Here is a 27,729-nt window from a genome sequence, read left to right as displayed (position 1 = left end):
AGAAGGTCTGAGCTTCTTTGAATGCTATACACAAGAGTAGTGGCTAATGAGGGATACTTAGGGGACTACAGATGCTTATGTGTATTTTAATTGCTGGTGGAAATCCTGCTATTTATGCAAAGGACAGTGCATTGATGTGCTCTATGATGTTGTCCTGCATCAAACCTTACTGTTCTGTTGTTGGCCTTCTCTGGCTTGTAAATAGTGGAAACTATAAGTTAATTAAAAATGTCTTAATGCAGAGGAGAGGGAGGTAAGAGCTTGTATGAAGTACATAACCTATTGTTATGTGAGATTCTTAATTTTTCTTAGAAGTTTTATCTTATTGCCTAGTAATCTGTGTGATAGTCTGTTTAGAACCTACCTATTTTTTCTTACTATTTTTCCCCTTATTGCCTGCTAACCATCAGCTCCCTGATTTAAAAAACATTGCCAATTAATTTCCTTACACCTGTTGCTTGTATGCCTCATCACACCATGGTGGCATTGCCTTTCTTTACCCTAGAATTGTGCTGCAGCATCACACTTTTGTGTAACTTGCTTCTGAACAAAAAACACCTGGATGAGGTTTAGCAGGTAGCTGCAGTGATTTGATGATTTTTCCACTGGCTTTTGGACAGCTTACTGCTCATGTGCTCCCACAATGTCCCTCCTATGGTGCATGTATGCCTCAGTGAGCTTGTACTAATGTGGCTACTTTGCATACACAGTTTTGGCAGCTGCAGATGTCTCATTACAGTTATTGTGAGCTGGTTCTCTTGCATTCGCTAGGAGCCATTCATGCAGCACAGCAAGATGCCCCCCCCCCCGAAAGGGCAAACCAGCATCAACTATGCATCCCAACCCTTTAATCAAAGCTAGGTCATGTGCTTTGCTTTCAGGGTCTTTCTGTTTATCTTTTGTTAGACAAAACTGCTTTATTAATGCTGCATTGCCAATAGGTGAGCTGTTGAGGGATGTGATTGTATGATCCTTTTATAAACTTGACATGTTACAACTACCTTTTGATGTGATTTTGGTGCCAGTCTTGTCTACTGCTTTGTTATCTGTAGAAAGCTTTGATTAGTTTTTTTTGTTGAGTTAAGCTGCAATCCCACAAAAATGAGTCATCGCTGTAATGAAGGAACATTAGACTGGAATTTAGTATTGATAATGAGAACTAACTTATCTGTAAGAAGATTTGTGGGGCCATCAATGTATTGGATGAGTTTTGTATTTCCACAGGAAAAGAGACTGTGTCCTGTATGAATACTGTAAAAAAGAAGTGGAGCCACTGTTGAGACCTGCTGGACTCCAATAGCCACAGAAAAAGAGTAAGCATGTGCATTGTTCCATCTGATACCTGTACTCAAGATAATAAGCGCACCACAAAGTGGCAGTAAGAGAGAGACCACAAATTGCCCAAAATCTTGACAAATGCAATTTTGATGAACATCATCTGTATAAAGGTCTGAAAAATCAGTTTTGAGATGTGTCCATGGTCCCAGCAATATTGATATATTCTACAACATCAAGGAGTGCAGTATAAGTATTGATTTCAGTATCAGTATCAGACAGCACTGTGGTTAGCTCTGATGATGGGAATTGTAGACAAGACTGAATTTTACTAAGTTTTGCAGAAGCCATGGTGAATTTATTTTTGAGGATTTTTCATAATGGAGAAAAGAGTGATTATTATTTATTATACCATGACCCCCCCCCCCAAAACGTGCACGCTGATTGGCCAGCGTGCCCGTTGTAAATCGAGTTATACTAATGGAAAAAGGTCCGGTCGCCCGGACTTTTTTCCATTAGTATAACTCGTTTTTTTAAAACACTGTCTCGCTATGTTAAATGGGTTTAACATAGCGAGACAGCTTTAAAATAAGCAACGGAGATCTCTGTTGCTTATTTTAAAGCTGTCTCGCTATGTTAAACCCATTTAACATAGCGAGACAGTGTTTTAAAAAAAAGCAATGGAGAAAGCAAGATCTCCGTTGATTTTTTTTAGAGTCTCGCTATGTTAAATGAGTTTAACATAGCGAGACAGTTTTAAAATAAGCAACGGAGATATCCGTTGCTTATTTTAAAACTGTCTCACTATGTTAAACTCATTTAACATAGCGAACACTAAAAAAGCAACGGAGATCTTGCTTTCTCCGTTGCTTTTGCCAACTCTGATGTACCGCGCAGGCGCCAAGAGTACATCAGAACTGCCGCGGATGCCAGACATCTGCGGAAGGGCAGTAAACAGGCATTATACTATGCCATTATTTAAGAAAAGTAATAGTTTCTTTTCTTAAATAATGTCATGGTATAATAGCAATAACCCACTTCTGGGTGTGGGTAATGCTAAATTTACCCACGGTTGGCTTTGTTTGGTCCCTCGGGCTTCACCCTCGGGACCAAACCACGCCAACCGTGGGTAAATTTAGCATTACCCACACCCAGGCGTGGGTTATTGCTATAATTATGCAGGGAAATAATGAATGCATTTACCCAGTCACTGTCAACTAGGCTTTTCTTGATAGACTTGTAAATTACTATCGTGACTGGGTACACAATAGTACTTGCAGATTTTTTTTAAACAGTGGTAAATTATTAATTAATGTTGACCCTGGCTTCATCTTATGGAGGAATTTGCACACTACACTAGATAAGACTGTTAGAAGGGCAAAGGAAAGAAGGATGATTACATTATAGGCAGCAACATATTCAGTCTTCAGACCATCATTCTTGAAGGTTCTTGCAAATGTTATGAAAATACACAGCAGATCATGATGGAAACTTGGTATCATTTAGAAGAGGGAATATGGAATGAGTGGAGTTATAATAAGATTAAGCAGCTTCTAACTGCTATCACAGAATGTCTTAGGATTATTGCGATGTGTACACTGCTGCTCTAGATAAAAGTTCTTTTTACTGGTCAATTTAATTTTGTTTTTTGCTAGGCTGTGAGATTCACTCAATTTAAGCAGGTTGGTTTTAAGTTTGGACTGAAGGTAAACAGGCCTTTGAGAGTCCCTGGTCAATGTGTAGTGTAATACCCCTTCTACCAGATTCACAGTAGCAAACCCTGCCCACAGCCTAGCTAACCATGCCTACATGTGAGTTGTCACCGTCAATGAAACATGTTCACAATGCCTGGCACTAAAATAATTAAGAGAAACTAGAACAGAACAGCATGAATACTAACATTAATATTAATTGAAATAAATAGAGATGGAGTGCCACCAATTAAAAATCTAAGGGAAGGTAGCTGCATCAGTTGTACAGTACTTCACTTACAGGTCATCTACCCCAAAACTCAAATGTTATTACTTTATTTTAAAAAAACAACAATAACAAAAAAAGCAACCATTAGCTCTTAGCTCAGACAGACTATCCTGATCAGCAAATGGAAAACAAACACGCAAACAATTCACTTGATCTGTACCTTAAATGTAGTTGACTACATTGGTCAGAGAAAGAATTATGAATATATGTACTGCTTAGACAGAGAAATGCAGTATAACGAACAAACATATGGTACTCATAGACAGTCTCTCGGTCAACAATGCCATGCCCATATTGCATGTCAATCAATGTGGGACTGCCCAAACCTGTGAGATCTTTTTTTTGGGCAGGGGTTAATATAATACTACACAATAACCAGGTCCCAATGGGACAACATGACATTTATTTTGGAGTGATCTGTGGTTGTTTTTTGAGCCCAGTGTGCCTTGTTCATATGGTGGTCATACTGTTTAAGACATTCAGGAAGGTTGTGCTGAAGTGTTGTTATTATATTATCTATTGTCAGCTGGTGTAATAGGATCCAGTTGCCAGATCTTACAATTTGAATAAAATTACTAGCATCAAACTTTCTCATAAATAAGGCTGTTAAGGTTTTATGTGTGCTTTATAGATTCTGATGTGTCTCAGTAAGCAACAATTGGCAAGTGGTCACTGAGATAATCAGCCATGATGATTACCTGTATAATGATTTTATGTAGAGTTGCATGGACTCTTTTAACAATATTATTAAAAATGCAATTTTTGTCTACTGTAGTTATTAGGTTTATTATCTGTGAAACACCATAACGCTGAGTGTAAAAATGGCTAGATTCATACAAAGAGTCTCTGTAATTTAACTCAGTTTAACTAATGATATGTACACAGTTTTTGGATGCAAACAGTTGTGAGGGCTACATGGTTTAATTAACTTCCTCACAGAGTTAAATTAATAAAATATTTTAAAATGGATACTGCATACTGAGTTCTACAGATCTTCATAATTTTGAAAAGGGAAAGAGGGGTTTCTTTTGAAATTGTGAGAACTCATTGGCAGTCCTTGGAAATGTGACATTATATGTGTGAAATTTAATTTTGTATAGTCAGCCAGTGGTTGCAGAGCCTTAGAATATTTCTCTTACTTTGAGGTAGAGCAGTCTTGGAGCTGGTATATATACTGTAATTAGCATGAGGGTGGGCATACCTCTCAATCTCTTAGAGCAAGAAATCTGGACAAAGCCATAAATAATGGGGGGACAAAGGCCCAAAAATAGGGACACTTTTTAAATATTGCTCTTACAAACTTCAAAAGTTAATAGAATAACAGCTTTTGCATTAGCATGAATTTTCAGAAGGCTATAAAGTCTGAAATTCAAATGTCGGTCATTATCTTCTGACTTCAACCCTCAATAATTTGCCAGTGATTTGCCAGAAACTTACAATTTTATGAGAAAAAGACCAAAAATATGAGGCAAAAATTTGGACATTCTGCAAAAATCGGAACAGATGAGCGGTATGAGGGTGGGACATGCTCTTCCCATATTTTCAGGTGAAGAAGATGTAGCCCCCCATTGGGATTTGCAATTATTCTTGGTTATTTGTAATGTATGTTTCATAATTGCAATATTTACATGTATAAGCCTTGCACTTTAAACAGATAGCCAGCAAACAAGCAACAGTTAGGAGGGTCGAGGAAATGCTTGCAAAAAAAATATAGAAATCATAGAAATTCTACTTAACATTCATACTGCAGCAGGCTGTCAACATTTTATTACATAAGCCTTTAAGTGACCAGAATTGTCTGTGATGACTATACACAGCCAGTCATATTAAGTATTAAGGTTGTATGTAGTCATATCTCTCAACCATACTGAATGACTTGTTTTTTACTGGTTTTGAGGGCAAAATAATGGGGTACCACAAATTTCCGAGTGGCCCCTTCAATTCCCTATTTTTTTTTAAAGTTATGGCTGATGTCATCACACATTGCCAGCATATCCCACAGCATCATCAATGTGCAGGGGCGTGTGTGATGACGCAGCTTCATGAGGTAGAGCCTGACTGCCTGTCTGGCTCAGAGACTGCGTCGGGAGTTTCAAACCGTGGGTAGATGGTGCAGTGGCAATTGGCAACATTTTAAAACACAAATGACCTGAATGGCTCAAAATTACTGTGTAACACTGCGTTGTCCACCAGAAAAGTTTATATCTGCAGACTGCATTCAAGGGTGTAACCAGTCAATGCTGTCAGACTCGACTGAGTATTTTTCCAAACAGCAGCAGCTGACACAGACAGAAAGCTGTACAGTACTGTCTAAGCTAATGAACGACTACACTACTGACTGGCACATCGGCACACTCCTTTGAAATAAAAATCACTCTGTATGCAGTTTTGCAAGATACCTGGAAAGAATAGAGTCATTGCACATATAAAGTCATCATAATGTTGCAGACAGATTTGATTAGAAGAGGGCATTTGGGAAACAACAGTAGTGCGATTATGAAGTCTACTTCACATTGTTTAACTGGGATTCAGGAAAGGCTCGGAAAATAGAATTGTCTCTACAGCACCAGAGAACTGTTCCCATTTGGTTGTTTCCATTTCCTAAACATAGTCATGTTTATTCAGTTTATCTGTAAGTATGACACATTTTTTAAATTAGTCTGTATAATGTCTTTTCACATCTTAGTGTGTGTTAGTTGAAGTGATATGATATCCGGTTTATCTATGTACTACAAAACTCAATATTATATTGAGTTTTGTAGTACATAGAGACCAGATATCATATCACTTTAACTAACACACACTAAGAAATATTTTTGGCATTTTGTTTTGTCTTCGTTCGGTCTGGGCTGAATCTTCTGTCGTAAGGGAAAAGTAACAGATGGTCATGCTTTGGTGCTGCTGTAAATGGGAGGGAAATGCACTTTTAAACTGAAATTAAATAAACATGCTTTAATATTATAACCCAGAACCAATTTTAGTTGATCATTGCTGATTTTGTAATTTGTAACTTTTGTGCAAATGTTATTTCTAAGCACAACGCATTGGATCTCTGCTTTATTACAGTCAAGCAAAGAATAGTTTCTTGTTGCAAAATTCAGTATAACAGTCCTGGATGAACCATTTTTCTCATAAAAAAGGACACTGACTGGTCCTATCTTAGAACGAAAACAGTTTAAGCACAGACCTTCCACCGTTTTATAAACTAGCAAATATGGACTCACTGCATTTCAGCCCCATTAATAATTACTTGTACTTAATTACAAGGAAGACAGAAATACTTTGTACTGCAGCTGTAACCCTCAGAGACTAATGCCTCCCAAAATGATCAGTGAAATTCCTTACCCAAATTTGATAAGGCAACTAGCCAAGATCTTTGTGCTTGGGGAGAGGGGAAGGCTGTCAAATGGCCAAACACTTTGCATCTAACAAAGTGACATCCTGAGCCAAATTGGGTCAAGGACGGGCTCATTATTGCCCAAATATAGATGGTGGTGCAGCTGCGTGTGCAGCTTGTTCTGTATAAAAGAGGCCTCTATCAACCCATCCTTTTACCCATCAGTGAGTTAATCTACAGTTAAGTTGCTTAACTGGTAAAGGAGGTGTATATGAGGAGCATGGGTGCACAGAGGTGAACCTAGTGATGCGTTTGTGTAGGTACCATCCTGCAGCTACATCATCTGTAAAGGGAAACAGCAATAAACAAATCCTAATTTCATAGTGGCATCTCACTGGAGATATGGAATGTGTGTGGTGTCATACTTTTTGTGATTTTTTTTTTCTTTTTAAGAGGAGTCTTGCAGGAAAATTCATGCTATATCGCATTGCTAGAAGTAACACATGACAACGCATCAAGATCAGAGGTTAAGTTATGCTCGGCTGGAATGTATGACGATCCATTATATGCCTTGTTGAAGTAAAATGCAAGTACTTTTTTTAAGTAAGGCACAGATGTTTATAAAGAAACCATTTTGCATGTGCTTTCATAATTTTTGCCAGAAATTAATCCATTTTTTTGCCTTTCCAAGGAATGGTTATTCCATATTCATACATGAGTCCAACTAATAATTGGTTTGTGAAAGATTTTGAAGAAATCTTTAGAATAGTTAGAAAAAAAGAAAAAAAAGAAAAGACTACACAAAACGTATGGATTTTTCAACGTCTTCATTATGGCTTCTTCTAAGTTAAGTATAAACTTCATACTGGTTTCCTTATCAGTCTCTTACATATATTGCATATTGCAGTACTTGGAAGGATGGCGGTTATAGTGTTACATCTGCCCTGAGGGAGAGATTTTAAATATTACTTCTAAAAACACTGATAGTTGCTAGAATAATACGTTTTGCATTATTATGCACTTTTGAGAGATTTGAAGTCTGAAATTCAAATGTCTGCTATTATTTATTATTTAGTGACGTCAGTCTTCATGTTTGGTATCCCACAATTCCATTGGCGTGGGTGGGGTTACACCATTTTATGTTAATCAGCATTCTGATTTTTGGCCAGTTGTACCTACTTTTCATGGGCCTTTGTCCAGATTTTTGATGTTTCCACGTTGAGAGGTGTGTATGTACTTATCAAGTCTTTGTTAAAATCTTTTTTAAAATTTGTTCTTGGTATGGTTACAGCTTAGACTGTACTTGTCCACTTCCTAAATGACAGATTGTTTGATGTATAAAAACACTGAATCAATTAAGCAGCCAGTAAAACTGACTGCTCAGTATGGCATTTTTATTTGTATGTGACTTTGGTAGTCATATAAATTTTAAAATACATGAGTTTGCTATTCTGAACAGGATAGCAAACTACATCTAATAATAAGCATATTTGTTGAATTTGTGGCGCAGACAGTGAAGTCATACAGGAAATTTACAAGTTAGCTGCTAGCTACTATGATTTGTAGTAACTCAGGATGCACTCCGTATGAACATACCATTCAATGACTGTACTATACATGCTTGAGGTGAAATTGCTTGAACATTAGTATCCCACACAAAAAAAAAAAAAAAAAAGATGAACGGGCTAATGCTGAATGCTTTTTCTCAAAGCAAGTCATTGCTGGTGCAATTTCTAATTGTGCAGTAGCAATGATTCACTTTAGGGAGATTTCTCCCTTCTTCGAGTTGGTGTGACCGTGGAATTGATATAAATATAAGTTTGGGGAGGGCTGCCCCCACATACATTTGGGGTGCAGGGAAACAAGTAAAAATCAGTTTCTTTTCCCTTTTGGATTTCAGGCATTTTGTCATAGGTTTGGAACATTGACTTTCAGGAAGTCACAGTTTCATAATACAACCCTTTCACCTGTCTCTGATTTTGAAGAGCATCCCTCATTTTTGCTTCAGATTTCTGCCCTTCCGCTTCTAAAATTTTTGATTTTCTCATAAATTGACAATTACGGTAAGTCAGTGATACTAGTTATTACAGTTTCATTATTTATAAAAATGCATATTGAAGCAAAACCCTATTATTCAGTAAACTTTTTTTAAGTGTGATTCAGTAATATTTAAAAAAAATCCCTGATATGGAGCCTCTGTGCTGTCATCATTTTTGGCTTTGTCTAGAATCTGTGAGCAATGAAATTTGAGAAGGTATGAAGAGGAACAATGCAATGTTTAGCCTTAAAACTAATACAATATTAAGATATGTCTGATAATATTCTGTTTTATGCAGTTACAAAGCTCATGTTATGCCCAGGAGCTTTTAAAATACTATGGCTAGTAGTGACACTTTATTTTTGCATTTGTTAGAGTTATTTTTTTTTTACTTTTTAAGACACTTTGTGTGTTTTATATCATGTGCAATCTGCTCTAGCTGCCAGTCTTTTTATATAGGTATGTCTACAAAAAAATTAAAAGTGAGAATAAGGGAATATCTGTATAGTACTAAACACTGCGAAATTAACAATGCTCTTTAAAAACATTCGACTGTATAAACACTTTAATTTTTTTGTGTTAGACTCAATCCCAGGGATGTAAGGGGTGGTGATTATAAAAAATTGCTCAAGGAGAGAAACCTTTTGGCAGCTTGGGTTACAAGCAGATAAGCATCTAGGAATCAATGATAGCATTTGTATTAAATGCATTTTATAAGTATATGTGTTATATTGTGTAATGTTGCATTAAGTTGCTTTTGCTGAAGTTTTTAGATGTTAATTGTTTGATTTTTTTCAATTAATTGTTTAATTGAATGTGTCATTTTATTCTGATGAAGTCTTTGGATGAAAGCACTAAATAAATATTTCCCTGACTGGAGTGCCTTCTGTGGATCATATTTTGTGGACAAATGAATGCTTACTGGGAGTTTCTTAATATGAATAGTAGGGTCTATATTATATTATCGTATGCTTAGAAAAGCGAATGATAAATAATTGACCCAATGTAAGCGAAAGCTTACAACATCAAAACCTCAAAACAGTGATTTTTTTTCCACGGGAAAAAAATCGCTGTTCCGAAATAAAAAAAAATACTGTGCCCCCCACACCCCCCTACTTAACTATACCAACTCCGAGATTGCACTACAGTGCCGAAAATGGCAAAGTAACAAAAGTGGCCAAGCAAATTCTTTCCCAGGAAAAGAATTTGATGAAAAGCCGCTTCGTTATTTTGCCTTTTCGCTCTTCTCAGTTCGATCAAGACACATTCGGCAAACTGCGTCTGCGATCTGGTAATAGGAACCCGAATAGTACCAATACAAAATAGCATGCCAGCTAGCTGTGCTTTATTTTATTTTTACCTTTTTTTGTAGGGATACAATTCTGAGCATGTAGTATAGTGTTTGAATGAAATTGTCATGTAATGTTCACTTCAGTGGTCATAGCCTAATCTGATACAGAATTTGGATACACAGTACAAAACATGAAGGCGACAAATGTAAATTTAAACTGATATTTTGCAGGATAGATTTCTACAGGATTTTATTTGTTTATGTAGAAAGCTATTTTTTTCTGTAGATATTTAGTATCTGCAGTGGTGATTCTTTAGCCGCTTATATTAATGAAACTGAAACATTTTGATTATTTAGTATTGAAAACTTGGTTATGACCCCTGGAGTTGTAGCAGTGATATTTTGTACATGGATACTGTCGTAAGTTATAGAAAGTAGATAGCAAAGCTATGAAACAGGGTAGTGTTAGTAGATATTGATAGATGCACTTTGCTACCTAACACGTACAGTTATTTGATGTAATGTACACTCTCAGTTTAACTCATAGATAGTACACATTTATGCCATTAGACAGATTGCAGTATACAGTTCACAGAGTAACTAATCCAAATACTTAACATTTTGGTTTCATGCTATTCGTGGTTACTTAAGGCACTTAGAGTAATACAACAATGCAGTGTGCTTTCTTGCTTTGGCTTTTTGCAGATTTTGTCACTATCCTACTATACAGGTCACGTGAAAGACACTTGTACAATGGCTAGTTTATTTATACCTAATTTGTGTATGGGGGTGTAGTTTTTTTTTTTTTTTACTATATCTAATACAAACTAGGTAGGTTACTAGTTTGAACTTGATGTTTCTTTGGCACTTAACACAATGAAATAAGTGCTCAGAAAGTTTTTCAAAGTCCCTACTAGAGAGCACATGTGGTGACAAGGAAGTTGGCCAGTGGTATATATGCTGCATGACATGAGAGACAGGAAAGATAGTATTGGAAATGTCCTGGTACCTAGAACTTTCCAGTAAAGATGCTGACCATCTCTCTTATGCAGAGGTCTTGGATGGGTCACAGGTGACATTCTCAGCACTGCTGTAGTGACCTTCTGGGCAGTATCCTTCCTGGTCACAGTCAGTGGCTTTTTAGGTACTGTCTTCTTTCTTGTACCCACCACAGCTACCTCACTGAGATTTTAAGGAGGGGTCATGCATGACCTTCTTATCACAGCTGTAGTGACCTTCTGAGTACTGTCTTTACCTGTCCCAGTCACTGACCTTTTAGGTTCTGTGTCTTTCCCTACTCCCAGGAACCTTTGTAGCACACCTTCAACTTCAACTGTAACTTCAAATTTATTTATGTTCCTAGCCACTTTTCTCATATATATGCATCTAAAATAACAAATAATAATACAGTGAAAATGACATTAATATAAATTGTTAAAAACAAGTCACAAAGCCAGACAGAATGCAGTGAGGTTATCAGCAAAAGACTGGTCCCCATAAGCCAGCTCAAATAGTTATATGTTTAGAAACTACTTGAAACATCTGAGCACTAGGACACTATCAGCCATCTTGGTAGTAGGTTGGTTTCAAGTGCAGCCCCTGACAAGCAAAGGAATAATCCCCAGAAGTTTCTAACAATACATTCAAAGCTAGTAAGTGCCACACACTGGTTGAACATGAGCCTGAGGTGGCTAGTACTGGGACAGAATTACTCAAAATAGTGGAACACAAGTCATGTAGGCCTAGGTTGTCCAGGAACTGAACTTTATAAATGATAACGAGATTTAGCTGTCAAACAGTAGTGACTGTGTAGAACCATTGTAATATGTTGGTATCAAGATACCAGAGTTCAGCGCCAGTTACAAGCAATCAAATCCTAAGTCCAGCTGCTCTGCATACAGGATACTGCAGTAGTCCACATGAGAGGAAACCAGGGCATGCAGTACCATAGTGAGGTCTGCAGGTGTATAAGATACTTGGCAAGGACATTGTTTCTAAGATGGAAACAGAAAGATTTGTTGACATTTGACACTTGGTCCTTGAGTGTCAACTTGCCATCAACATTTGCTCCACAATTCAACATGATTTTCATTTCTTACCACCACAAGTGATACTAGGGGGCAAAACTGGTGTGTACAAATCTTATAAAGTGGTATGAGTAGCCATGACAACAGTCTTGCAGGAGTTGAGTTTCATTTGATTATAGATCTAGTTGTGGATGCATTCCATGTCTGGTATTAATTTGTTTATGGCAGCCAGAAACTTCAGTGGAAAGGAAGGGTACATTGGCAGGCCATCTTTCAATGTCTTCAGCAGAGCTATGGGATGGGTCACAAGTGACTCTCTTAAGTGACTCTCTTAGCATGATTGTAGTGCTCTCCTAGCTTAAGTCTGTTCCTGTTTCAGACAGTGAGTGACCCTCAGAGTTCTGTATACTTCTCTGTTCCCAGCAGAGATATACTACAGTGGTCTTAGGGATGGGCCATTGATGACCTTCATGGTTACTGCTGTAATGACCTTATAGAAATGTCCCCCACTGTCTCAAGCAGATATTTTTTTGGATACTGTGCCTTTCCATGTTCTCAGCAGAGCTAGCCTCAGATTTAGCTCCTACATAGGGTTCTCAGAAATGACTACAGGTGACCTTCTTAGCACAGCTGCAATGACCTTTTGGACAGTTTTCTTTTCTGTTCCAGTCAGTAAGCTTCTGAGTGTTCTGTCTTTCCCTATTTCCAGCAGAGTTATCCTACAAAAGATTCAGGGATGGGTATTGGGTATCCTTTTCACCGTAACTGTAGTGACCTTCTGAAGGCCTTCCCTGTCCTTGTCAGTAACCTTCTAGGTACTACTTCCTCCACTATTTCCAGCAGACATATTCTTTTGTCTGTCTACAAACAGTAGCATACCTTTGTTACACAGGACACTCAAGGCAGTATATAGACTTTTAATGTGAAACATTGGCTATGGATATTTAAATCACAGTTGTCGTAATTTAGATAAGACAAATCAAATGTGTATGGTTCTAAGTGACTTCACTAATATAATTTGGAAGCCAGACAAAGAAAACACCTGTATGTTTTAATCTGTGAAAACACTTGGTAATTTCCATTTGCCATGTCTGCAGTGGACTGAGTGTAGATAATGTCTACAAAATTCAGACTTAATGATTTTAACTATGGTGAATTCAAAATTGGAAAATACTGTAAATGGTAAACTGGTGTGTGTAGTATGGCAAATTATCTTGACAGCACTGAAATACTCTTTTTTTTTTTAACACAACTGATTCTGCATTTTTGACTTTCTTTCATTTAGCTGCCCATCACAATCACATATATAGTTCCTGCATCTGAATGCAAGGTAATCACCCTGTATTGTCCATGTAACACTGAAGATATAAAAAATATGTTTTTTTCATCTTTGTGAATTTCTTAGTGCAGACAGCAAGCCAGTGAATTGGGTAATAAATGACACACAACTTAATTTGTAATATAACGTAAGCATACTATTTTGTTACAGGATACTGTCAACTATCTCGCTCATAATGGCACAGACGTAAGTGAGGAGGAACCTCTTCTAAAAGAAAACCCATGTCGCTTTGTTATTTTTCCCATTGAATACCCAGCTATATGGAGGATGTACAAGCAAGCACAAGCTTCCTTCTGGACAGTAGAAGAGGTAAGCATAGCTGATAACTTATTTAAATGTGTTTATTTATTTATTGACAATATATAATGATGATGTATAGTACAGTTTTAAATGTTTTTTTAGTTCTCATCCTGTTTTACATTATCAGCATTATGTTGGGTTTACTGGAAATATGGAAGATGGTACACAGCTGTTGTAAAGAAATGTGTAATAGTTTTACAGCACTGTGTTTATATACTTTTTTGCACTTCTTTTTGGCTCCGCACAGCTGGTCACCAACTACTCCTATTTACAGTTTTCATTCAACAGACATGCCTTAGCCTTCAATGGACTAAACCTGACCCATGTCCAGGAGAGTGAGGAGAATAAGGAACCTGGGGCACTGTTACATTGCTGCTGGAGATTGTTTTTCTCCAAATTCCCCACTCACCCTGTGCACATCCACTAAAACCCTGAGGATGTCTCACACACAGTGGGCAATGGTGCTGACTTATCTCAACAGGATGTTTCACTCATCAACAGGTAGTACTGTGAAGTTAAATTACTTATCTCCATCAGGGTGGTCAGACCAATCAAGAGTGCCCTGAGCATGTGCATCCCCCCCCCCCCCCTCAGGATGAGCATACCCTTCCTCCCTGCCTGCACCATCAAGCATCTAAATTGATATTTGAACTTATATCTTAAAAAATCTTTGAAGTGTTTATCTTACATTTTTCATCAGTTCCCAACCCACTAACCACTCAGATCTCATTCCTGGCTGAGTCCCTCATAGGTCCAGTCATTCCTTAAGGTAAAAATCCTTCATCATTTTAATTCCAATGGGATGACAGTCAAGCAAGCTGGTAGAGTGGTGTCATCTGTGTGCCTATGACTGGAGTTTTAATCTTTACGTCTTGCATTCTCTGCACATGCCCAAGTGTCTAAGGGTTGGAATGTGATGGGTCTTTGTAAAATATGACCATGTTTATGTATGTGACATATTTAATTATCTTTGCCTCCTTGAGAAAGAACCTCCCATGGGATCCCAGGTCTCCACCAGGGATTCTGATAGAGAAAGTGTGCCTGAGCACAGGCTCACCACCCCTTCTCTCAGAGACTTGAGTTGAGCAGGCAATACCTCATCCTTCCTCCCTCTCCCTCTTGTAAGGTCTGCTCAGGCTGCTAATCTCACTTGGGTAACTGGGATCTTAGTCATTTATTTCTGCATAGCTTTGTGCAGACTATGTAGTTAAAAGTGTAATGTGTGTGTGTGTATATGTATATATATATATATATATATATATATATATATATATATATATATATGTATATATATATATATATATATATATATATATATGTATATATATATATATATATATAGGCGTCACTGGGGTGATCGAATTGTGCTATCAGTGCACAGAAAAAAAAAATTGGCACATCTGATCGAACATGAATGTGCAGACTTGTCTGTGCAAGGGTGGGGATTGGGGAGTATGCCTTTTCCTCACTGAAATGTCTTGGAGTTGGTATATAAAATTAACAGGGGGTATGGGGATTGCAGGGGGACTTGCCCTCCTGCAGAAACTCTGATTTTGCATTTTTTTTAATTTTTCTGATGATATGAAGATAGAGGAGTTTTTCTCGCTGTTTCGAAGTTCGCTGTTTTCTGTGTACTGTGTAGCAACATACACCCATATATAGTGTACAGAATCAGTTTATTTTTTTATTTTATTTTACATTTGTTAACCGGGCTAGTCTAAGTGGATATATTTCCATTTTCAGTAGAGGCCCGGGGAGAAAAGCTCCAGCAATTATAGAACTTAAAATTTAAAAATTAACAGAAAGGATCATAATAAAAGTACAACAAGAAATACTACCTAGAAATAAAAAGTATGCTGTACAACAAGTATTAATAATATAGAGTAGGAAATTACTCTAATAAGTTTAATACTTATACTAGAGAGAGTTTATTAGCATATTAATTTAGGAGCATCAGTTAGTCTATCTTACAAGGAATTAGCATGTAACAATCCATTACGAGTGTTAGTAATTTAAGTAATTAACATGTAACAATCCATTATGAGTGTTAGTAATTTAAGTAATTAGCATGTAACAATCCATTACGAGTGTTAGTAATTTAAGTAAGAATAGGAGGAATAAGAAGTAAAAGGAGCTATAATTAGTAAAAAGAAAATGATTAGTCAGGGTTGCTGCAGGGGCATAACCAGTGTGTTTTGAGGTGTTTTTTGAGGTTAAGATTAAAGAGAGGCAAGGAAGAAAGTAATGTTAGTTCATCGGGCAGTAGGGTCCAGTTTTTTCCCACTGTGTTAGAAAAAAGAGAGTCTCCAGCCAGGTTGTTAGATTTGCATATGCAAGCAAGCAGTTTCTTAGAAGAGCGCAGGGAATTCAGATTTTTGTAAGGGAGGATGAGATTGGAAAGTATAGGAGTGCTGTTGGGTTGGCAGAAGATCTTGTGGGCAATGGTGATTTGGGATACTATCAGTTGGTTTTGAAGTTCAAGCCAGCCTAGTTTCCTTAGATTCAGACAGTGGTGGGTTCTAAAGAGATTGCCAGTGGCAAATCTGGCGATGTTATTATAGGAATTTGTTAGTTTGGTAAGATTATTTTTCTTTAGGTTAGTATATATGGGTGAGGCGTACAGAAGCGTTGAGATTAAGTGGGAGTGAGCAATTGTGGTTCTAGCAATAGGAGTTAGGAAAGGTTTGATCCTATATAAGGAGCCTATTTTTCTGTTGACAGTTTTGATAGTGTTATTTATATGGCTGACAAAAGTAAGGTTATTGTCAATAGTTATTCCTAACAGTTTAGTGGTTGTGTCAGGAAGAATAATAGTGCCATTATTGGAAAAAACTGAGAAATCTATGGGCGAGGATTTGTTGGTGGGTGTAAAGAGAAGGAGCTTAGTTTTTTTAGCATTGAGAAGGAGGCATCTATTTGTAAACCATGTTTCTACTATGTTAAATACATTCTGGGTTAGAGAATGTAGTTCTGAAGGGGAGTTTGCTGTGCATACTAGCGTAGAATCATCTGCATATTGTATGCAGGTGGCTTGAGGGATTGCTATGTGGAGGTCATTGATAAATAGTGAAAAGAGAAGTGGTCCTAGAACAGAGCCTTGAGGGACTCCGAGGGTAACTGGCTGAAGGGATGATATGTTGTTTTGCCAGAGAACTGCTTGTTGCCTATTGCTAAGGTAGGACCTGAACCATTTAATAGTCTGACAGTCAAAGGAAAGGGATTCTAGAATGTTGATGAGAAGGGCATGGTTGACCATGTCAAAAGCTTTTCAGAGGTCAATAAAGAGAGCAGATGAGAGGTTATTGTTATTGCGGTTTCTATTGATGGTATCTATAAAAGATAGTAGGGCAGTTGTGGTACTGTGTGATGGCCTAAAGCCATGTTGGCAGTTTGCTATAATGTTATGTTGAGATAAATGATGTAGTAGTTGTCGGTGAATGCATTTTTCCATTATTTTATGGACATCTTGTCCTTTTCCTCTATACTAGGAAAAAGTAGTATGCATCTGAAACTGAATTTTAAGTGCACCGTCACAGACTACTTACTCCATTCCATATATGTGACTGGCAAATTCCAATGTAACATATCAGTTAATGAATTTGTATTATGCACATTCATGGGAAGGTATGCTCAGTTTGTGTTTCCTCTTTCCAGTACTAAGATGCAGTCCTCTATCATTACTTGTAGAGAGCCTATTTATCCATATTTCTTTAGCTGCTTTTTAGTGACCTGGCTGAGTAGGATTTCATCCTTCTGTCTCAATTGTCTATCAGTTACCAACTCATGCTAAGGTTTTTCATGGTTATCTGAGACATAATCTTATAACCAAGTTGGTCAGTCCTCTTTATGGAAGAGTCACCTTTTTGGAAAGTGAGTTTCAAGTCTTTCAGTCGGCATTTGCCTGGGATTGTTTCAAAGATCACAACAGTCCACAGTAGTGAATCTTTGGCTCATCATGCAGACTTGGCGGGTATTTTCTACTGATTACCTGCCATTGTTCAGTGATACTCATCATTTTATCTTTAGGTTTCCCTGAGGGAATGAATAAATGGTACACACTAATGTGTACTCTTGCAGATCCAGCCGTATACTACCAACCATTCTCAGCCTCCATGCTTTCACTGATGTATTGTAATGTGTTATCATCTCTGTCAGGGTCCAATACACTCTAGCAGTCATGCCTTCCTAATTCCCTGGAGCATTGAAAGCAGTGATGTATGAGCAATGTAGCAGAAACAGAAACATTTCAGCACAATGTTTTGGGAATGCTACTTTGCATTTCTGAAATTACTGAAAAAGGAAATGGGCAAATAGTTATTTTTTAAACACCTTTATTAAATTATTACTTAAGACCTAGGCACATATATGTTAATAGAAAAGCAAGCAAACTATAATAACTTTTTTCATGCATTATACATTGCACATATGTTTTCTTTCTTTATAACAACTGTCATAAACTACATTACATACATTGTGCAGTTTCTGCCTTCTGTTAAACCTCACTTGTATTCCTCCTGAACATTATTCTACATGTATTATTCAAACAACTTCCATTTATTTCTATACAATTTGCTGCTTCCATTTCTAAAGATCTCACTTCCATTTCTTTTATCTTTTTAACAATAGTTAATACTTCAGTTACAGCTGGTTTAGATATTAATTTGTCAAATCTATGAAGTTACAGAAAAACACAAGTATGCTTGCAAGTGACAAGCGCATGGTTTCAGCAAGCTCCAGAGCAACTGTAAATAGCATGCCACATGTTGCAAACAGAAGTAGACCTAAGCACATGGCAGCCACAACCCCTTCTGGTTCACCAGGGAAACTACGTAGTTTTTCCAGCAAGTTATAGGACTAGTTCAGTTAAAGGAGCATGCTCAGTGCAGTACAAGCGTGAGTTAGTAAACCCAAGTCCAGCTTTATTGTTAACTGTCGCAATTATGGTGTCAGTCATGAGTCTAAAAGAGAGAAATGCTTAGCATTTGGTCAGCAATGTCACAAAAGTTTTGCAAATCAAATAAACCCCACACAGTTGTAAAGAAGGGTCACTCAGAAAAGCAAATTGATCAAGTACAGTTGCAGCAGTCTACTTTCTATGTAGATGGTGTATCAGTAACTAGTGAAAGAGCTGATGCAGTGAATTTATTGGCAAAGAGCAAAGTGTTTTGTACTGTCCAGATCAATGGTAAATCCACAGAGCTTAAAGTAGACACTGGTTCGTAGTGTAATGTTATATCAGCAGGCACATTTGCTAAAGTGAGAACTAATGAGCAACTTAGTGTGGCCAGTATTGCGAAACTTGTTGCTTATGGAGGTGAAGAAATTCAAACTGAGGGCTCAGTAATGCTTTCATGTTATTTGGTTAAGAACTGTTACAGCTTGTTATTTTATGTAGTATGAAGACTGGTGCAGTCATTATTGGGTTGTCAAAGACAGTCTGAGAATGAATCTGCTTTCTTTTACTAAAGAAGTTCATCATATAAGTGCATATCCTAGTTCCAATTTTTCTGAAGCCATTTTCTCAGAGTATGCTGATGTTTTCGATGACAAGTTGGGCAAACTTCTAGTTGTGTCTTCCATGAAGTTAAACCCAGAGATCACTCCAATAGTCACACCAGCAAGAAAAGTTCCAATAGCTATGCAGGATAAAGTCAAAGCTCAGCTGGACAAAATGGTACAGCAAGGTGTGTGTGTAATTTGTCCAGTTACAGAACCTACTGAAAGGGTGTCATCCATGGTAGCAGCTCACAAAAAATGCTCAGACAAAATCAGAATATGTACTGACCCAAGAGATCTGAACAAAGCATTGAAGAGACTGCATCATCCAGTGCATACAGTTGAAGAGGTCTCAGCTCTGATACCAAATGTCACTATTTTTTCTGTCTTGGATGCAAAAAGTTCATTTTGGCAAGTGATGCTTGATCACAATCCTCATTACTAACTACTTTCAGTACCCAGTTTGGAAGATATAGATTCCTGAGGATGCCATTTGGAATAAATTCTGCAAGTGAAGTCTTCCAGTGTGCAATGGAGCAAATTTGTTCAGGTTACCCTTGCGCCATAATATAGATGATTTATTGGTTGGAGGCAATGGTGAAGCAGAGCATGACAGAAACCTAAAGAGAGTTCTAGACAGAGCATGTGAAGTAAACTTAAAGCTCAGTCCTCTGAAGTGTAAATTCAGACTACCAGAAGTTACATATGTAGGTCATTTATTTACCAGGACTGGCTTGAGACTAGACCCGATCAAGCAAGCAGCTATTCTTGAGAAATCAGCACCAGATAATATTCAAGCTCTACAGCATTTCCTACGCATGGTCAACTATTTGGGCAAGTTCATACCAGACTTCAGTGAGTTGACAGCACCTTTAAGAGAGCTGATGTGCAAAAATGTTACATGGTCTTGGTTAGAACAACACAAAAATGCATTTGAAGACCTCAAGCAAAAAATTGCCACCCCACCTGCACTAAGATACTATGATGTAAATAAACCAGTTACTCTTTCTTGTGATGCTTCACAATTGGCTCTTGGCGCATTTATTCTTTAAGAGGGCAGACCAGTAGTCTATGCAGCTAGAAAACTTACCCAAACTGAAATTCAATATGTTCAAACTGAGAAAGAACTTTTGGTAATAGTATTTGCATGTTCAATGTCATGATTATATGTATGGTCGAGCTGTTCAGATTGAAATGGATCACCAACCTCTAGTTACTATTTTAAAGAAGTCTATGCATTCATCTCCAGTGAGATTACAAAGAATGATGCTCAAATTGCAAAAGTGCAACTTCAAAATGGTCTGTACGAAAGGCAAACTGCTTTATCTGGCTGATACCTTATCCAGATCACCCAGAAATACAACGGAACAGTTTGACCCAGAGAATTTTGCCTTTGACATGATGGCAGTGCGCAATTTCTCTACCACTAGACTTGATGAGCTGAGAGATCACACAAAGACTGATCCATTTTTGCAAAAGCTCAACCACTACATTAATGTTGGATGGTCTTCAGAGCAATCTAGTGTACCACCTGAAGTGTAAACCTATTTTCCCTACAGAGATGAGATGTTGATGGAAGACGGCATTATTTTCAACGGTCCTAAAATTGTTGCTCCTGATTCCTTACAACATGAATATATCCAGATTTTGCATCGTGGTCACCCAGGTTCCGCATCTACTAAGAAAAGGGTGTGAGAACTAGTAATTTGGCCTAATTACTGAAAAACATTGATGAAATACTTTCTTCTTGTTCAGTGTGCAATAGTACTAAACCACATTTGCAAAGGGAATCACTTCAGCTAAGTCAAGTTCCTGAACTACCTTGGTCAGCAGTACCCACTGATTGTGATTGAGTGGGACAATCAACATTACCTAGTATTGGTAGACTCTTATTCAAACTGATTTGAGAATGATCCACTACCTAATCTAACATCCACTACTGCTATTACTAAGTTGGAACGTCATTTCTCAGTCCATGGTAGTCCACACAAAGTTATTTCTAACAATGGTGCTTAATTTACTAGTCAGTTATTTCAGAAATTTCTAAGAGAATGGGACTTTATACATGTTACTAGCAGTCCTGAATATCCACAGTCAAATGGACTAGCTGAACATGCAGTGCAGAGTGCAAACCAATTACTTGAAAGGTCAAAGCGTGACAATAGCGATATCTTTTTGAATTTACTTAATCTCAGAAACATACCCCATTACGATATACTTTGCTCGCCTGCTCAAACACTTCTCTCTAGGCAAACCAGAACAACACTTCCTATTAGTTCACATTTATTGAAGCCTAAAGCAAAGAACTATAGAACCATCAAAGCCCAATTATTCAAAAAGTGTTCCATCCAGAAGTCCAGTTATGATAAATTGAGCAGATTTCTTCATCCTTTAAAAGAAGGAGAGACAGTGAGGATACCAAAGGTGAAAGGCTTTGACCAGATTGATCGAGTTACAGGTATATGTACCAAGCCAAGATCCTACTTTGTAGAATCTGATGGTGTGGAGTACCGGAGAAATCACAGACATCTTCTTCCTGTATCAGAATCATTATTGCAGCATTGTTCCTGTGATACAGACTCTAGATCTCAGAGCAACTTAGACATTGTTCCCATCCCAGAATGTGTGTTAACCTCTACTTCCATTCATGAGGATGTTTCAGATATTCCCAAGGTTGAACATTCCACAAAGAAAGATCCAGTTGCTAAATCGAATTCTGAGTTTTATGTCACACGATTTGGATGTATTTCCAAGCTAAATGTGAAATACACAGTGAAATGGACATAACATCGGGTGGCATGATGCCAGGGCACTTCTGTGGGCTAGGCTTGTAAAGGCGCCAGGGCCATTAGCCTAGTACACACCTATGAACTGTATATATGTACCTAGTTCAGTATAATTGCATGACAAAGAACTAGTTGCATTATCTGCATGCCAAATGTGATTCATAATATTGCATGATCTATTTCTCAAAGACAGAGGATGTAGATCAGAGTGTATGTGCTGTATCTTTAAGAAGCATATCAAGGAATGAATATGCACATATAAATAGCAGGCACATACTATACCTAGTGCAATTTTGAGGGTGCAGCCAGAGAGTGAGCATGTATGATTGCAATAACTAGTCTGTATATAAGTTACTTAAGTTAGAGTCAGTAAACTTCTATTGTGATGTGTTTGTATATAATAAAGCTGCTTGAACAGAACCCACAAAGACTCTTCTATTGTATCCTGAGTAGGACAATGACATCCACTATGACTTTATTTAATGATAAATGATCCTTTCTTCCATATGACTTTCTTTTATTGCTCTTTTGTTCTACTACCATAATTGAATTTTCTTCTAAATGATTGTAAACTCTGTCGGCATCAATTCCCATGTATAGTTTATACATCGTTGGAAGGCAAGTTATTGGTCTATACTTTTTAGGGTAGCTTGCAGATTCACTGAAGTAGGAGAAGTGTTTTACATGTTGTTAGCCAGGTTGGTGTCTGTTCAGGGTACGGATATAAATAGTTCTTACTCAAAACAAAATCTGCAGATTCATGACCAGTGCTTAGAGGAGGCAACATTGTACTATGTATGGTTATTGTTATTCTCCTTGAGGATCTGCATCTAAAATCATTCTCTCTCCTTATTTCTATACCCCTCACTTCATCATCATCATGCATTTACACTTTGATTTCTAAACTTCTGTCTGTTTGTGCCTTAACTGCATAGCTCTAAAATATGCATACAAATCAGGTGGTAAATGCTTAATTTTCATAAAAACAAAACAAATATTTGCCTTTTCAACCTCAGAAGTAATTATAATAAATAAAGGAGATGTGGTATGCAATCCCCTACCCCCCTGGGAGGGTGAGTTTGGCTTGCCCCCTAGATAAATCACTAGTTTCAGACACATGCATTCCTCTCAACCTCTTAGAGCAAGAAATCTAGACAAAGACATAAATAAAAGGGGACAAAGGCCCAAAAATAGTGACAATTTTTAAATATTGCTCCTACATACTTAGAAAGTTGATAGAATAACAGGTTTTGTATTACCATGCATTTTCTGAAGGGTATGAAGTCTGAAACTCAAATGTCTGTCATTATTTTCCAACTTCAGTCTTCAATGATTTTCTACTACTTTGACAGAAAACCGCAATGTTATGAAAAATGGACCAAAAATATGAGGCAAATATCTGGACATTCTGCTAAAATCTATACAGTTGAGAGATATGGACACGCCCATTAGTGATACTGTGCTGTTTTGTGGATTTGCTGTACAACATTTGGAGTATTTTAGTAGATCTTAGCTGTATAATGAATGCTTGATTTTGCAAGACTGTTGGTCAACTCAGTTGCTTGTCTAGAACCTACTGTTATGGGTACCATGTTTGAGTTTGAGCCGGTACTGTGGCTCTGTTGTTCTGTTACTCTTGATCTGTATATTCCGATGCCTTCCGTCTTGATTATGACTCTCCTAGGTCATGGATGTAAAACATAGCTGGTTTCCAGAGATTACATTAATAAAGACAGTTGATAAAAGGGTTAGTACAGTCATGTACAGCTAATTACCACAAGCCATACCTTTTAATTTTGTCTTAGTTACAGATGTAGCCCCTTATATGAATTTGAAATAAATGTTTTAGGCACCTACCATTTATTTCAGATGCATATGTTGCCAATAATGTGAAACTAGTATGGAGTTAAAAGCACCAACTTATAGTTTTTTAGCACATTGCAACTGTTTTAATCCTTCATGAATACTCCTTAGTACGTGACTTTTTTCAGTGTTAAATTACTTGATGTGCTTTTCATTCAGCTTCAGGGTCCAGATTCTGACATCTGTTTTGTTTCTCTGTAGAGTTTGTATGTTTTCAGAGTGACTGCTTAGGTATTTACTCAGTACTTTGGTCTGCCCTCCTCCAACAAAAATGCCAGCTGATTGGCTACGTTAAACTGCATGTATGTATAAAAGAAACATATGAGATTCATACATCACAATTTCAGGTTTAACTTACAATATAAAAGTGAAAGAACATACACATTCTATTGTTTATTTCATTATAAATAGCAGAATGGCCACATCATAGCTATAGATTTATCTGGTTAATAATTGTTTATACTGTCACATTTGTATTTAAATACTGGCTTTATCACATTTGCATTCTGATTTGGACTGAAATTATAGTTTCATCTGTCGAACATATGAGTTTGTAGTGGGAAGTTCCCTTACTGAGATGGGAACAAATCTCTAAACCCCAGGGCTTAGAATCGAAAATGTTCTGAATGTGCAAGATAATGAATAATGTGGGATTACTAGTGAATTATGAGATGCTACTCTTGACATAACTGTTCTGCTGTGCCTAACGGACAGAAGTCTGCCCAATGACCTGAAGGTTAATTGATCACATAAATCAGTGAATTAAAAAGAAGTCTGACTTCAAATGTTACAGGGAGCCAGCCTGCATTAATAAGATTGAGATAATAATGTCGCCTCCTCTGAGCACTGGTCATGAATCTGCAGATTTTGTTTTGAGTTGCTGGTGGAAGTTGCAGAAAAGACTGACAGAGTGTATTCTGCAGCTAAGATTAAAACTTCTATTCTGAGTGATACTCTTATCTTTCTTATTAGTAGGTTTGCAAAGTTGTGGCATATAGAAATTTAGGTTGGTATCTTTCTGATAATATTCTATACATATGATTAGAGAAGGTCGGTAAGCAGGGTTGATATCTTTATGAGTGTGTTATATGTGTTTGCATTGGAGAAGGATGGCAGTTAATCTATCCCTCTCACATATATAAACATTTGAACATATTCGTTACAGCCCTTATTTGTACCAGATATACTCAAGCTGCTATTAACCATGCTCATGCATTTCTGAATACCGAGTAACCTGGGTTTGGTCTTTTCAAAAATGATCTACAGCATCAGCTGACTTTATTAGTGGCTTAACCACACTAAATCATCATTTAGTGTTGTGCTGATAGCACAAAATAAAATGTCAAATTAGGGCCCCTATGGGTACTTCTAGTCTAAGTATCTCCCTGTCACTGTCACTCCTCCTACTAACCAAACTTTTAGTTTATGCTGCAAACTTTTATGAGTAGTACACACAGACTGACCAGTAGCTGCAATACTCTTAGAGTACAGCAAGCCTATGCACCACACTATGTTGGCCCATCTCACAAAGGAACATTCACAGTTATTAGCATTTAGTTGCAACAATAATATATTATGACAACTCTATGTACAGGGCTGGACCTAGGTGAAATGATGCCCTAGGCACTGCTTGCTGTTTCATCTCCCCTAACCCCCCCCCCCCACACACACACATATGCATGCATCCTCCAGTGGTCCCCTCTGTTGCCCCCTGTCTTGGGCTCCCCTGTACGTGCATTTTTTCTTCCTTTTCTCAAATTTGAGCTTAACTCTTTCACTTTTTAAAGAAGCCATAACTTTCTATATGCTCTGAAGTACATTTTAAAGTCTTTTTGTACAAATTTTTTTCAATTAATGATGGCTTAAAAAATAATGATTAAGGAAATCAATTCACTGTTGCTGTTCAACTTTAGTTGTCCTTGTATCCTTTCAATACACCTTTCCTGACCTAGACAGCACAATAATAACCATTTCGAAAATTACTCAATTAATTTGGGGCCGCATAAGCCATAGTGTTAGAGATGCTCTGGGATGCTCCAAAGGTGGTCTGAACAGAAATCATGAATAATAGCACCACCACTGCTGTAGCCAGTTTTACTAACTCAATTGACAAGCTGAGAAATTCCGGCCAACTTGTGTCTGCCATCTTTCTCGATAGTCAGAAGCCTTCGACACTGTTTCCCATCAAAACTGCTCAATGAGCTAGCCTCCTTAAACCTCTCTCAAACAGCTCTCTCCTGGTTGCGTAGCTATCTATATGACCACCAACAAGCAGTTACTTGGCAAGACAAACTTTCCCCCCTTTTACCTGTCTCTGTAGGCACACCTCAAGGATCAATACTCGCTCCAGTACTCTTCATCCTTTTCACCAACAAACTCCACACAGCTGCCAAACATGCAACCATTATCCAATACACAGATGGCTCCTCCCTCATATGTTCAGCTCCCTCCCTACCTGAACTCCAACAAACAACCCAGAATTCCTTCCTTGACATTGAAAAATACCTCTCTGACTCCCGTGTTCTTAATAATAACAAAACAAAAACTCATGCTCTTTACCGGTAACAAAACACACAATCACCATCCACCCTTTACCATCTGCTCCTTGAACAAAACTATAATAGAACCTGTTGTACACACCAAGCTCCTCAGGGCTACAATTGACAACAATCTTAGATTCAACAAACATCTAGCTATAACAATCAAAAAGATTCACAACAAGTTTGGCTCACTCTTCAGGGTCAAGCCTTTCCTCACTGACACCACCAGAAATTCCATAGCAAAGACTCGTCTACTTTTCACCCTTCTATATGCCTCTCCAATATTCACAAGTCTTAGAAAAACAGATCTAAACAAAACTTGAATCCTGTTATAACAAAATAACAAGATTTGCCACATACCTCCCTTATAGATCTCACCATTGCACTTTAATTCACCAATTAAAATGACTTGAACTACCAAATCTTCTAACCTACAACCAATTCATTTTCACTCACAATGTCTTTCACCATTCAAAACAACTGCCCTGCTCTCAAGGATGTAGTTCAGCCCCTCTACAGCAGTAGATCGCTAAGATCTGCCAAAAAAGTTCTACTAGAGGTAACCAAATCCAACAATAGCTTTGGGGACTCCCTGTTATTAAACAAAATGTTAAAATACTGGAATTCCACACCTCAAACAATTATCAATACCACCAACACCTCCAAGTTTAAACTACTACTAAAGGAACACCTCATTAACAACTGGTCGTGCTCCTGCACTAAGCCTAGATGCTCTGTCCCATCCTTATTTCCACCTTCCATCCTCACATACTATCCTTCTCACTGTTATCAATCCTCCCTTCTTTTTCTCTCTTTTTTTACCTATTTTTCTTCTGTCCAATACTTAACCTCAACTGCTCATATCCAGTATATTACTAGATTGTACAGCAGTAATGCTCAGAAGCATGCTTGTGTCTTTAATGATAGTCACTCTGCTTATTCCTCCCCTGTTATGCACTACTTCAGGTCTTCACTCATCTATAAAAGTATATGCTATTCCATGCTATTTCACTATATATCTGAACCATTCATGTCTGTAACATGTATTACACATGCCACCTCACCTATGACTGTAAGTGTAATGTACTATTCTTGTTAAAATTACTTTGTAATGGGGCTTTTCTCCCTGGGCTTCCACTGAAAATGAGTCATTTGGCCCAGTCAGACTTTCTCAGTAAACAAATGTAAAATAAAATAAATAAATAAGAAAATAGTTCTAGTCTTATTTTATTCTTTCAAGTAAGACATAAGTCGTGGCCAAGGCTTAAAGCTGACAAAAGAGTATCTCACAATAAACAAGCTAATTGTTGTGAGGATACACAAATCCTATATGAGAATGCTGCCTGCCTGCCTGCCTGCCTCCCTAACCCACACCACCAAAAAATAAAAAAAGACAGTCACTGCCTGTGGATCCCTCTGATGTTAGATTGAGATGAAAGCAGAGGCTGAGATGGCAA

General features: G+C 37.5%; 1 protein-coding gene across 1 annotated transcript in view; it reads left to right on the top strand.

Annotated features, from left to right (window-relative positions):
• The window catches only part of RRM2B (ribonucleotide reductase regulatory TP53 inducible subunit M2B), a 1,174,820-nt gene that overhangs the window by 189,117 nt on the left and 957,974 nt on the right, over positions 1 to 27,729 (top strand). Inside the window, exon 2 of the mRNA XM_044065668.1 lies at positions 13,438 to 13,596. Coding sequence (XP_043921603.1) covers positions 13,438 to 13,596 — 159 coding nt within the window. The remainder of the gene's footprint in view (positions 1 to 13,437; positions 13,597 to 27,729) is intronic.

Source organism: Protopterus annectens, chromosome 3.part0 (genome assembly GCF_019279795.1).
Source record: "Protopterus annectens isolate FY-2018-M chromosome 3.part0, PAN1.0, whole genome shotgun sequence".
Classification (NCBI taxonomy): Eukaryota; Metazoa; Chordata; order Ceratodontiformes; family Protopteridae; genus Protopterus; species Protopterus annectens.
The sequence above is the reverse complement of the archived record's forward strand: the minus strand, read 5'-3'. Positions and strand labels throughout refer to the sequence as shown.